The sequence below is a fragment of the Saccostrea cucullata genome, unplaced genomic scaffold (genome assembly GCF_032062105.1).
Source record: "Saccostrea cucullata isolate Sc308-1 unplaced genomic scaffold, CSIRO_AGI_Scuc_v1 ctg15372, whole genome shotgun sequence".
Classification (NCBI taxonomy): Eukaryota; Metazoa; Mollusca; class Bivalvia; order Ostreida; family Ostreidae; genus Saccostrea; species Saccostrea cuccullata.
In genome coordinates, this window is record NW_026917933.1 from 1 (window position 1) to 14,027 (window position 14,027).

The 14,027-nt window shown below is 33.4% G+C and overlaps 1 protein-coding gene across 1 annotated transcript; it reads right to left on the reverse strand.

The window, feature by feature from the left end:
• Positions 1-6: 6 nt before the first annotated feature.
• LOC134263803 (uncharacterized) lies at positions 7-7,782 on the reverse strand. Its single transcript, XM_062746210.1, has 5 exons — positions 7,664-7,782; positions 5,840-6,104; positions 812-951; positions 331-528; positions 7-136 (listed from the first exon to the last, which is right to left on the reverse strand). Exons 2-4 carry the CDS (start codon positions 5,998-6,000, stop codon positions 470-472), a joined length of 360 nt encoding a protein of 119 aa, XP_062602194.1. The 5' UTR covers positions 6,001-6,104; positions 7,664-7,782; the 3' UTR covers positions 7-136; positions 331-469.
• Positions 7,783-14,027: the final 6,245 nt, after the last annotated feature.

Below are 14,027 nucleotides of genomic sequence, written 5' to 3' on the forward strand. Positions count from 1 at the left end.
ATTCTAATCACAATGCAGTCTACTCTTGTCCACACAATTAAGTCGCAGCATGTTTTGTTACATATGTGTAGCTGGCCTTGAATTTGATGATAGTATGGGTGACTGGTTTTCAGGCACAGGGTATCTTGTTTAAGACCTAAAAAAATCAAAAAACACTTAAGTTGTGTTATACCAATTCATATCCCCTCCTTTTTCCATATCTTAATACCATATTGAACAGTTGCACTTGTAAATTAATACATGTATTGAAATCATTTACTCACCAAGATTTTTAATTTCAAAGTACTGGACAATACAGATTTTTAATCCAACTTATAATTTGTTATTTACCTATGAAAAAATCCTTCAAATTTTGTGCTGCATCTGCTACTGTTGAAGACGATGCTGTGTATGGACACTTCACCTCTACAGTATCAGAAATGGCGTCTTTGGCTTCTGGAGTTTGATAAAATACACTGCATGTTGGTGGTCAAACAACTAAGCCATCAGGTGAAGCTCCCAACACTCCGGATTCATGCAACCATATCCCTTTCAGAAAAAATTATAATACATGTACTACTGAATGCAAACAAACCATAATACAATTATTTTGTAATGCAAACAAAGTCTAAGTAGAGCTTTTATAATCCTTCCACTTCAAATAGATTTCCAGCAAATTTTCTGGAATATGTTGGTAATTGAATATTTTTTTTTACAATTAGACTTCAGTAATTGATTTCTGTTTGTCACCAGGATAAGTCCTGTTATTTGTTTTGACACAGTGAATGTTAACATGTCAGTGGTTGAAGGAATATTATTTTGTGCTGTATACCTGACTGCTCTACAGCTGCATCAAAGTCCTTTTCATACTTTCTCAAAGCATCATCTTCATGAGTGATACCCCATGCAACAGCCTTGATGGACTCCAGATTGTAAGCCGACATAAGCCGTTTCTTCAGTGACAATGTCAATCTGAAGAAGAAAATATGATTTTTGGTTATAAGGTCTTCCGTCTTCACGGAAGACCTTACAGTGATTCTATTGTTTCTTATTATTATTATTATTATTATTAGGGTCTTCCGTCTCCAACGGAAGACCCTTCTATTATTCTATTGTTTCTTTTTCACTTTTATTATTATTATTCCTTTTTTTCTTACAATTTTTGTGCAGAAGATTTCTCGGAGATGGCTCGATCGATCAACTTGAAATTTTCAGGAAAGGTGTGTCGTCAACTAAACCTGATCCATTTTTTTTATTTTTTCGAAATTCACTTCCGGTCGGAAGTTATTGCCCTTTAATCGAAATTTAGAGGACCTCTTTGTCTGCACCAGAACTCAGGAACGGCTTAAGCTAGAACACTGGAATTTTTACCAAAGATAGAGGACATGTTGCCAATGTGCACAATGGTTCTCAAATTTTCCGGAAGTGCCTAGTATGGAAGCTCGGTAGGGGTCAAAATATAGGACACGAATCAAGAGTGGATTTTCGAGACATTTTGTATCATATCTTTTAAAGTATAATTATTTTGTTAAAACATACTGAGCAATATTTGTGCAGAATGACAAGATCATTAATATGATATCAAGAAAAAAGTGCTGACTCATCACATTAGGGGCCGAGAGGGGCTAAAAGTCTTTTTTCGATAACTCTTTAACAGTCGATATTTTGTTATATATAACTGAAGCAAAAATGTTTATCTCCACAATCTACCACTGTATCTTTTGATTTTAATGTCATATATTACATAATTAGGGGCCAAAAGGGGCCAAAATGCTAAATCTTTGACGCTTTATATCTCGGAAGTGAGAAATATTTTGAGAAGTAATATTAAACAAAAGATGTTCAAAATGATGTTCGGAACAATATGCAACCTTTCATTTTTCGCTAAACGTCCCCGTTAGGGAGTTGAAGGGTTGGTCCCTAAATATTTCCTTTGCTTATAGCTGAAAAACGAAAAAGAATTTCTGAATAGCTATTGAACACAAAATGTTCAAAATCTTAAGACCTTTTTGATGAAATCCCGAGAAAGGGAATGGGCACTCGAATTAGGGACCAAGAGGGGCCAAAAGTCTTCAATCGATAACTCTTTATCAGTTAATATTTTGTAATACATTACTGAAGCAAAGATGTTTATCTTAACCATCTACAACTGTATATTATGGTTTTTATGTCGTATGGTACATAATTAGGGGCCACAAGGGGCCAGAATGCAAAATCTTTGATGCTTTATATCTCGAAAGGAAGAAATATTTTGATAAGCAATATTGAACAAAAGATGTTCAAAATAATGTTCTAAACAATATGCAACCTTTCATTTTTTGCTAAACGTCCCCATTAAGGAGTTGAAGGGTTGGCCCCTAATTATATCTTTTGCTTATAGCTCAAAAACGAATAAGAATTTCTGAAGAGTTGTTGAACACAAAATGTTCAAAATCTTAAGATCTTTAAGATGAGATCCCAAAAAGGGGCTGGGCACTCGAATTAGGGGCCAAGAGGGGCCAAAAGTCTTCAATCGATAACTCTTTATCAGTTAATATTTTATAATACATTAATTAAGCAAAGATGTTTATCTTAACCATCTAAAACCATATATTATGATTTTTATGTCGTATGGTACATAATTAGGGGCCACAAGGGGCCAGAATGCTAAATCTTTGACGCTTTATATCTCGAAAGGGAGAAATATTTTGATAAGCAATATTGAACAAAAGTTGTTCAAAATAATGTTCTAAACAGTATGCAACCTTTCATTTTTTGCTAAACGTCCCGATGAAGGAGTCGAAGGGTTGGCCCCTAAATATTTCTTTTGCTCATAGCTCAAAAACGAAAAAGAATTTCTGAACAGTTGTTGAACACAAAATGTTCAAAATCTTAAGATCTTTAAGATGAGATTTTAAAATAGGGGCTGGGCACTCGAACTAGGGGCCAAGAGGGGCCAAAAGTCTTCAATCGATAACTCTTTATCAGTTAATATTTTGTAATACATTACTGAAGCAAAGATGTTTATCTTAACCATCTACAACTGTATATTATGGTTTTTATGTCGTATGGTACATAATTAGGGGCCACAAGGGGCCAGAATGCTAAATCTTTGATGCTTTACATCTCGAAAGGAAGAAATATTTTGATAAGCAATATTGAACAAAAGATGTTCAAAATAATGTTCTTAACAATATGCAGCCTTTCATTTTTTGCTAAACGTCCCCATTAAGGAGTCGAAGGGTTGGCCCCTAAATATTTCTTTTGCTAATAGCTCAAAAACGAAAAAGAATCTCTGAATACTTGTTGAACAAAAAGTGTTCAAAATCGTAGGAGCTTTAAAATGAAATCAAGAAAAAGGGGCTGGGCGCTCAAATTAGGGGCCAAGAAGGGCCGAAATCCTCAATGGATAACTCTTTACGAGTTAATATTTTGTAATACATTACTGAAGCAAAGATGTTTATCTTAACAATATTCAACTAAATATTATGATTTTTATGTCGTATGGTACATAATTAGGGGCCATAAGGGGCCAGAATGTTAAAACTTTGACGCTTTATATCTCGAAAGTGAGAAATATTTTGATAAGCAAAATTGAACAAAAGATGTTTAAAATAATGTTCTGAACAATATGCAACCTTTCATTTTCTGCTAAACGTCCCCATTAGAGAGTTGAAGGGTTGGGCCCTTAATATTTCTTTTGCTAATAGCTCAAAAACGAAAAAGAATTTCTGAATAGTTGTTGAGCAAAAAATGTCAAAATCTTAAGAGCTTTAAGATGATATGAATAAAAAAGGGCCGATTCCAAAAATCAGGGGCCGTTAGGGGGCCAAAAGTTGATTTTTTAAGTCTTTAATGTTCAATGTCTTTTTACAGATTGTGGTAAATCATTATTTTAGAATGAAAATCGGAATCAAAATCTTATCTCATCTCATCAAGAATTGGACGGAAGACCCACTCGTTGCTCGCAACGAGATCGTATCTAGTTATTATTATTATTCTTATTTTTCTGACTTTCTAATTTTGTGCACGCGATTTCTCGAAAACTACCGGATGAAATTACATGAATTTTTCAGAAAAGATGTGTCGTAACACGAATTTATAATATCTGAGAGAAAATTTGGAAACTCACTTCCGGTGCCAAGTTACGGGCAATTTTCTGAAATTAAAATGACATTTTGTCCACGATTAAACTCGAAAACGGTAAAAGATATCAACATGAAACTTTCAAGGATTAAAGATCGTGATATATACCATCCAGGACGCGACTCTTCGTTCGTCGTCGGTACTTCCTGTCGTTAGGAGAAGCGAATTAAAAAAATTGCATTTTCTAACTTTTTAGTTTTTCAATATTTTTTATTAATTTTTGGAATGATAATAGAGACCCTTTGATTGATGCTTACTATGTAAGTTGTTTGGATATTGGTTTGTCTGAACTCTAGATATTAACATTTGAAAATCTGAAGCGGGACCAAGATGGCGGCTCTCTCTGTCAACTCCACCATTTCGCGAGTAGGGGTTTATGGAGGCAGCTGAGCGTTTGATTAAACGATTCTGACATAAGAATACATGAAATGTAAAAAACTACTTCGACTCCAACGTAGTAGTGAAATGGTTGGAGGAGTTACCTCCCGTTACTTGTTTATATTATAATAGATAATCAATGTAAATATTGTAATTAATTGGTCAATTGACAAAAGAATTATACAAGTTTTATTGATAAATGATGTTCTGTTAGAAAATAATAATAGTGCTGCCAAAAAAAAGGCAGTCTGTAGTATTTTATCAATATGATATCTGATAACTTATGATCATTGATTAAGTTGAGGTACAAGAGGGCAGTACAGCCAAATGTCTTGTGTCTTCACTTTGGTACAGAAATAAATTAGTGTATCGATCAAATCGATTTGTGCAAAATTGCCGTAGTCAGTGACTAGTTAAATTATAGATGTGTGACGTTAGGTTTGTCATTAGGACAGAGAAGCTCTTACAAAGTAAAATACTGTGTAAGTATATTGTAGCTACTTGGCTAGAGTTATATAGGCAACTTGGTAAGCAGTAAGACACCAGGCAGGTTGGACTTTCACGTAGTAGTACGTTGCAATTCAGTGTCAATCTTAAAACTTAATTTCCGTCTCACTGCTTTAGTGTAACTGGGCTAGATACGATATGTATTGTGTATTATGTGTTGAATATACTTTCTTAATGTCGAAATAAAGTAAAGGCGCGATAAGAAGTTGTTTTATATAATTTAATTTCTAATTAAGCTATCACACCTGTTTGATAGATCAGTCCAAAGAAAAGGCACGAATATTTACTTGTGGCGTTTGGCGCGAGATTATGAATAGTGGCCCACCTTTTATAATTCTTAGACAGGTGTACTGTTGCAAAATTATACACAAGTGTATTTATAGCAGTGCTCCCAATAGCTTAATGCTTTGCCTGTTGGGGATAAAAGAGAAAAAAAGCGCATTCACGTTGGCGACCTGGCTTCTATCCTCCTTGTGACCAAAATTCTGAATCACTTTTCAGCTCGATTTTACGAATTTTTTTTCCTGAATCGGACGGAAGACCTCTCGTTGCTCGCAACGAGAACGTATCTAGTTAATCTTATATTTCCTGCATCTATATGTACAAATATCTAGTCATTACAGTCAAACCTCATTATCTCAAACTCAATGAGACCAAGAAAAATGTTGGAAATATCCGTGGATTCAAGAATAATACATAAAGAGTTATTGAGAATAAAATGTCCCAGTCTTTTATAAATAGTTTGGACTTCAAAATTACTTTGACATATCCATGGAATTTGAGATAATGGGTTTGAGATAACAAAGTTTGACTGTAATTCAAAAAGTCTATTTCGCAAAAATTTAATCACCGCCTTTGCTTAGAACTGAGAACTGCACCAAAGTTGGAAGCTGTTATTCTGTATTTCCTTACAATCGGCCACATTGGGTTGTTTCGTTGCCCAATTGTTGCCAATGCAGCTCTTTTAATGGCTTCATCTGACAGGGATAATGCATGTCGTAACCATACCATAGGGGTATCAGAATGAACATACTCTGGTGATGTTAACAGGTCTTCAATGAGAGGTACAGGTGGACCAGGTTCACATGGCTCTGGTTCAAGAATCCATTTCAATGCTGAAAAATTTCATTACTTGTGTCATTCTCAAAAATAATATCCATAATATCCATATCACATATACCAAGCAATTAATATAAGAGTCCATATATTTCATTTTAGTGAACACTGTAATGTGTTTTTGTAATGTATGCATTACATATCAAATTTACAACTCACTTGCATATATTCAGAATTGTTCTTGTACATAATTTTGCACATGGCATTCTTAGTGTAAAAGTGCCATGGAAAAATTGGTGCAAATGTACAATTAATATTTACTAAATTATTAAAAAGGTTTCATAATGACAGAGTATTAGAATAATAGAAGAATGATCTGATAATTCGCAAGAATATGAAACAATTTATTTTTTTAAATGCAACTGAATGATTTTTTTTTCCTTTCAAAAATGTATGCTCATGTACAAATATGCTATCATATTTATAATATTGTCTTTCCAATTATTCAAAGGTTGTTATTAATATTTATTACATAGTATGTTAAAAAATTGGGCAATATACATAGCCAACTATATTATGCTCCTCATCTTTGTACATTTGTTCACAATGAAAATTAACCAACGGTCAGTAACAAAATAACAGTTTCATAATACTCTTAATGTAAAAATCAAATCAAACTTAAATAACAACAATAGTAACACCAAAATCATAACTTCCTTCTTATATTTTACCAATAAACCTTTCAAGCTTTGCTAACTCTTGGTGCAAAAAACACTGGTCACTTTCATCAAAGGGTCGGTTTAAAGCACTTCAAATATGAAGCAAATTTTTTTTACGACTGATTTATTTATTTTTAATGATTGATAATTTAAAAAAAAAAAAGAGGCCCATGGGCCACATCGCTCACCTGAGCACTGTGGCTAGGAAAAAGTAAAAATGGGTTTATTATTGAAAAGTTTAAATCCAAAAGTAGTCCCATGATCAATCATGGCTTTGCTTTTCTTGAGAAAGTTATTTTTAAAGATTTTTCCAATATATTTCTATGTAAAACTTTGATCTTCCATTGTGGGGGCCCTACCCCGGGGATCATGATTTGAACAAACTTGAATCTACACTACCTGAGGATGCTTCCATATAAATAGGATCAATTATGGCATTGTCATTCTTGAGAAGAAGATTTTTAAAGAATTTTCCTATATATTATTCTATGTTAAACTTTGGTCAGACATTGTGGCCCCACTCTACCCCCAGGGGTCATGATTTGAACAAACTTCAATCTACACTACCTGAGGATGATTCCACATGAGTTTCATCTTTCCTGGAACAGTGGTTCTTGAGAACAAGATTTTTAAAATATACCATCAAATTTTCATTAATTCCCAATTATCTCCCCTTGAATGAGGGCATGGCCCTTCATTTGAACAAACTTGAATCCCCTTTACCCAAGGATGCTTTGTGGCAAGTTTTGTTGAAATTGGTCCATGGGTTCTTGAGAAGAAGTCGAAAATATGAAAAGTTTACAGACAGACAGATGGACAGACAGACGGACAGACAGCTAGATAGACGGACGCCGGACAAAATGTGATCAGAAAAGAGCTAAAAATGAAACATTCCTCACCACAAAAGCCAGAAGAATATAGGGACCACCACCAGTAACATGTTTCTGGGAAGAACCAAAGCCATAAGAGAATCCATGCAGAGATAAATATCAATAGTCCTGAAGCTTCGATGCAGGACCAAGTACTGAGAGAATTGCTACAAACAATACTCCGGAGACTTACCTATTATCCTATGATGTAACGTGCTTTGTCCACTGCGGCTGGTTCCCTCATAAGCTAGTACCGAGGACAGTTCAGGATGTCCTGTCAACTTTATTCCTCAACTTCCTGTCTTGGACTGAAAAGCAATAAGTGGAAATCTTTAGTGTTGCCTAGTGAATTTGCATTAAAAAGAAAGTTGCAAGATTGTGAAGGGGGGGGGGGTATTGATGCTGTGCATTTTAATTAAATGTACGAAATCTGTATTTCACAGTTTAATGCATTCATGTATTTTGTGAATTGTCTTACATGTAATAATTGTTGCTATGTATTATGTAAGGGATGAATAACGAGATGGTGTTGAACAGTTTAGAGAAAACATTCTCTCCGAGGGCCGAAGGCCCGAGGAGGGGATGTTTTCTCTAAACTATTAAACACTATCGAGTTATTTATCTTACTTAAAAAAATTCCCTACCTTTGGCCCCAAAGAAACATTTCCCCTTTCAAATATCCAACTTGCTGTAATACAATAGGATGTAGCCCATTCAAATATCCAACCGTGACACAAAACAATAGCCTAATCGAACACCCCTTTTATTCATGGAATAGTGAGTATGAAACTACATGGTGCTGATTTCATTTTAACCCTTTTCATTGTACTGAACAGTCATTAGATCAGACAAAAGAATATTTTTAAATCCAATGTAAATTAGATAGGTTCAGATAGTGTTTTGAATACTTTTGACCTGAAAGCTGAAGAAAACTACAGACATTTTATAAAAGGTTGGGAATTTGTCATTACATATCACAAGATGATGGTTTCTTGAGGAAAAGCGTTGAATTCTTATGGAGTTCCATTCGGACAATACTTGTAATAGTGCTTAAACAGATAAAAAGATTGGCGGTGTTATGCTGAACCTGTTATAAAAAATTCCATATCAAGATCTGCAATCAAAATGGTGTCAAAAAATAGATGGGCTGTCAATTATTTAAGTTCTTTTGGGAAATATGCCGGAAAAGAATGAAACAGAGATGAATATCGGATAATCTGAAGGGATTTACTGATAATGGACCCTGAAATAATATTTAGCAATAAGAAGTGATGCAGTTAAAGATTCAAGGTGAAAATGTATTTATGTGTTAAAAAGTGATGCTTTCAAGATTTAAGACCAAAAACATTCCTAAAAGTGTGCAAAATTCGGAGGAATTGTTGTGAGCATTGGAAGTGCATTTGAAAGAAAATAAATGTAATAAATGTGAAGTTATTACGGTAATTCCGTGTGCACTGGAAATTACTTATAATAGTGTGGCAAATTTGGAGTAATTGTTTTATTTTTCATATGCATTGGAAATATATTTTAAGATTGTTTTATCTCTTTTGTTCATTGTTTTATGTTTTCTGCACCTCAGTTGGGTATTTTAATATATATCCAACCGTTAGGCACTTGGATATTTTGAATATCCAACTAATGGCCAGTTGGATCTTCAAATATCCAACTGGTGCTGGTTGAATCGGTAAAATATATGTAGACTAATAACAATGGGTGACGTCATAGAAGTTTTTTAATAAGCACTAAATCTATTCAACTGCATGTGTAAATGGGGAAAATGTGGATTTGTAAATGATGTATAATTGCAATGTGTAAAATTTATCTTGATAAAATTATTTCAATTATTATCATTTTACAAACAGCGTGACAGTTTGCTTGATGGGGCGTGCTAAAATTTTGTGTGCTGGTTATCATTTTACTCATCGATTGGATCAATGAAATCAATACTAATTTTCATATGAAACTCGGAATACAACAATACCCCGATAATACTGGCCAATCAAATTGAATGGTTCTTTTCCAGTACAGTATTTGTAGTAAGGAGCAACACGTGGTCAGTCAAAGCCCGTTATCTGTCCCAAAAAACATATATTATATTTGTTGTGATTTGACCGGATGGGTTTTTGAATACGTATAAAATGTATAAGAAAATTTAAAGAATGGAATTAGTTAGGCTACTCTGCTACTGTTGTACTATGTAGCTATCAATATCATCATTATAGGAAGTAAAACTTGCTTCGTCCGTTCACATGTAATTGTTGTTTATTCCATGCGATTGGTCAGTATTGTCAGTGGTATTGCTGGGTTCTGTGTTTCATATGCAAAGTATTATTGATTCCATTGAAATCAAACATCCAATCGAGGAGTAAAATGATAATCAGCATTTGAAATTTTAGCACGCCCCATCAAGCAAACTGTCACGCTGTTAGTAAAACGATAGTAATAATATTCCCGTACGAAATTCAGAGACGTATTATGCCTGGATTTTTTGCAAATCCTGGCGTACAAGAGACGTATTCTTAAAAATACGGTTCATTTTCAGGCGTACACGTATTTTTGCCAGAAATACGTCTCCTTTTTTCCAGGCGTAAATTCTAAATCCGGGCGTATTTTCTACTTAGTCTCTTTGGCACAAGGAAATTAAAACTTAGAAAATTTCAAAAGGCGTATTTTTTAAAATTCGGGTGGATTTTTCAACTAAGCCAAAAAAACTTAGTCAACTCATTCTCTTTTTTTTAAAGTATTGAGTTGCATAAGAAACATTTTTATTATATTATATAACTTAAACAAAAAAAAAGAAAGTATTGCATGATTGTATACATTACAATATTGCATTTAGTTTGTTGTATTAAATATCAAAGCAATTATTTTTCATAAATTAAACTGATTTTTTCTTTTAGAACTTCTTTTTTTAGAACATTATCCCATGGACCTAAAATTTTGTCATTCCCATTTTTTTTTTTAAAAATTGATATTATTTTTCTTAACACAAATGATTTCTATAACTGTAAAGTAGATAGTACATGTTATTACAATTAAATGTTTTTCTTATAAAATGATTTATATTTGGTATATTTAGATACTCTGTTACATTACCATCAACTTTCACTTCCCTAGCCTAACCTGGAGGGATTGTGCTAATTACTTACAGATGTGTTGAGCATGTTTAGGAACGGCTTATCTGTGATGTTGTAAACTTAAGAACGGCTTATCAATTTATATCCGGTTTGTGTACAGCAGTTCTATTTCCCACCCTAGTATCTTTTTAATTCATATAATGAATACACCTTGTTTATACATTGATGGAATTTTATTTTTATGTTCTAGCTGTAAACAAAACAGCATTTTTCTTCAAAATTACAAATTGTACTGAGTAGAACTTCCAGAAATCATAAAAGAGTTTAGCTAACTAGGGGGTTGTAAATAACAGCATCTGCATCCAAGTATTTGCGCCAATTTTAAACCACCAGGCAGGTCATGCCAAGAACAATGAGATTAGAGAAAGCCACAACAAAGCACAGATGGTGTAGAAGAGGTAAATATTTTGAAAACATAGCTTAACATTGAAACTTTTTATCTATGAAAATAAAAGACAGCTGCATTTGCTTTTGATTTGCAGAGCCAGATGTTAATGATTGAAAATTGGGTCAGTAGTATTTTGAATTACATAAATTATTCTTTTTCCAGAAAATGATTTACATCTAAATCCTTATCACAGTTGGAAAATTGATTGAATGATGAATGGTCATAAGAGGAGGAGAAAAGATCTTAAAATATATTAAAATATTAAAATATTAAAATAAAATATTAAGAGTTGACCAGCAGCATAGCTTTCCATAAATGCAATAATGCCAGTGAACTGTAGCCATTGGAAGATTGCATCAGGAAGAAGATGACCGTTTGCAATGCCAGTTATAAAGCATTCAAACTTCTTTTTGTGAATAGTTCAATCTATGAAAATGTGATTGGGAAATGTGATGTGAAACGTGAATGACAGAATTGCTCATGATTTGCATCTTTTATGCCAATTTAGGAGTAAAAAGAATGGCAGGAGTACTCGGCATGATTCTCAAAACTGTGATTCACTGTGATTATTGGAATGTTTCAACTGTTTACTATAAAACTCAGCCTTGGATATTAAAATGCTGTGAAACGGTTAATATATTCTAACATGTAACTGTGCTTTGAAAAAGTAAATGTAAGATTATGATTTTTTAAATTTTAATGACAATCCTTTACTAATGAATCTCATTCACATTTTATCACACTGAAAAATATTAAGAAAATAAAAGTGATGTATGCTTAGCTTAATTTGTCTAATCTTTTTTAGCATATGTAGTCAAAAATCTTTGTACTAAAGTTGATTGTACATTTATATTCATGCTATAGTTGTAGCTCCCATTGCTGTAATATAATTAATATTTAATTCAAATCTATTTAAAGCAGGCGTATTTTTTGTACAGGCGTATTTTTTTGTACAGGCGTATTCTTTTATACGGGTGTATTTATTTTGCAGGCGTATTTTTAAGGGTATGCTTAAAATCTAGGCGTAATTCTATTTTTAAAATTTCCAGACGTATTTTGAATTTCCAGGCGTACTCATTTGCATATTTCGGCCAAAAATACGGGAGGATTACGCCTCGTGTACGCCTGTATTTTACATTATACGCCTGGTTTTATATATTCATTTCAATAGAGATTTCCACAAGGATTTTTAGATTAAAATACGCCTGGATTTTTTAAAAAATACGTGACTTAAATTTCGTACGGGTTGTTTTTCTTACCTGTCTGATGAACTCAACAAAGGTTACAGAGGTGAATGGTGGAAATATGGGTATCACGGGTGTCAAAACTCTCCGTTGTTGACCACACTGCATGCTGCACTGTAAAATCACCATTTTGGATCTTTAAAAGGGGAGGCTACTCCTGAAATCAAAGAAATTGTCGTAAAAATGAGTAACCTGGTTTTTCTTTAGGTCTCACACAAGGAAATAATTTCATTATATGTTACTATATAGCTTTAATTAAATAAATTAATTAACTAGACTCTCAGCGGATAATTCATGAAATAGAAAATAAAGGTTAATGCTTAAACAAAAATTTGAGATCAGAAAAAATATACCCCTTATGCGGCTTTTAAGAAAGAAAATTGAGAGTAAACATACCTACCGCGAAATACACATGGGCAAACAGCCAACACACCATCGAGGAAGTTACATCGATCATGCGTACCTAAAAAGAGTTCCCTTTGATTCAGTGACACAATTCTACGATATGATATTCCTAGTGCATGAGTCCAAAATTAAAACTGTACACCTACATAAAGTTGCTGAAAATGAAAAAAGAAAAGAAATATTATTGTCTCTCTCTATATATATAGAACTACATTTGACTGAGTTCATTTTGATTGGCTATCTCCTTGCATAAGACCTTTAAGGGGTAATTTTATGCTATTTACCATGTGCACTGATTGCCATGAAACAAAAGACAAAATACCAGCCTTACAATTCACTTGACCTTGACCTTTGACATTCCCCTGGATAATTTGGTTTAACTTAAGACTTCTGAATTTTTAAAGGCAGGTTTTGATAAATTAACCATTTAATATACTTATGAGCTCATAAAACTGTTCTTTAAAACTGTATGATATAGAGTGTAAAAACTTTGAAACATGTTTGGAAAGTACATTTGTATTTTCGCACATGTGATATGGGATAATATCACCACAGAAAGATCAAAGAAAATCACCGCAGATATGCGACAATAATTTTTATAATTGTTTATTGCTTGTCAAGAATATGATACAGGCGCGGATCCAGGATTTGGAGTTAGGTAGGTAAAATTTTTCTCAGTGTCAACTACTTTCAGTACCAATTCTAATACTACATTTTCGGTACATGACTAAAAGTCTAAAAGTGGTGTGTGTGTGTGTGTGTGGGTGGGGGGGGGGCAACCAGGGTTTCAATTAACATTGGCAACCAGGGTTTCAATTAACATTTCCTATAGTATAAGTAAGGTTGCTACGCCCCTGCAATACATTTACTATAAAAACAATTGGACAAATTTGTGAATGACAATAATCAATGATGCATGGCAATTAATCTTTTCCTGAAAGCCACCTTCTCCTAAAAATTTGTCGTGTTATTTATTTATTTATTTATTTATTTATTTATTGCAAAGTCGTCCCTGGACTAGTGCTACGGTCATTGTGCCAATTTCGAACCCTGCGTGGTGAGAGTTTGTCCCGAGACACTGTTAGATTATTTTAACTAGCGCCTATATAAAATAAATCATACCGATTAATCAACATCACTACAAATGTACAATATGAGGACCTAAAAATAGGATAAAACATTCTCCAGTCTAGCAATTAGCCATTAAATTGCTTTTGATG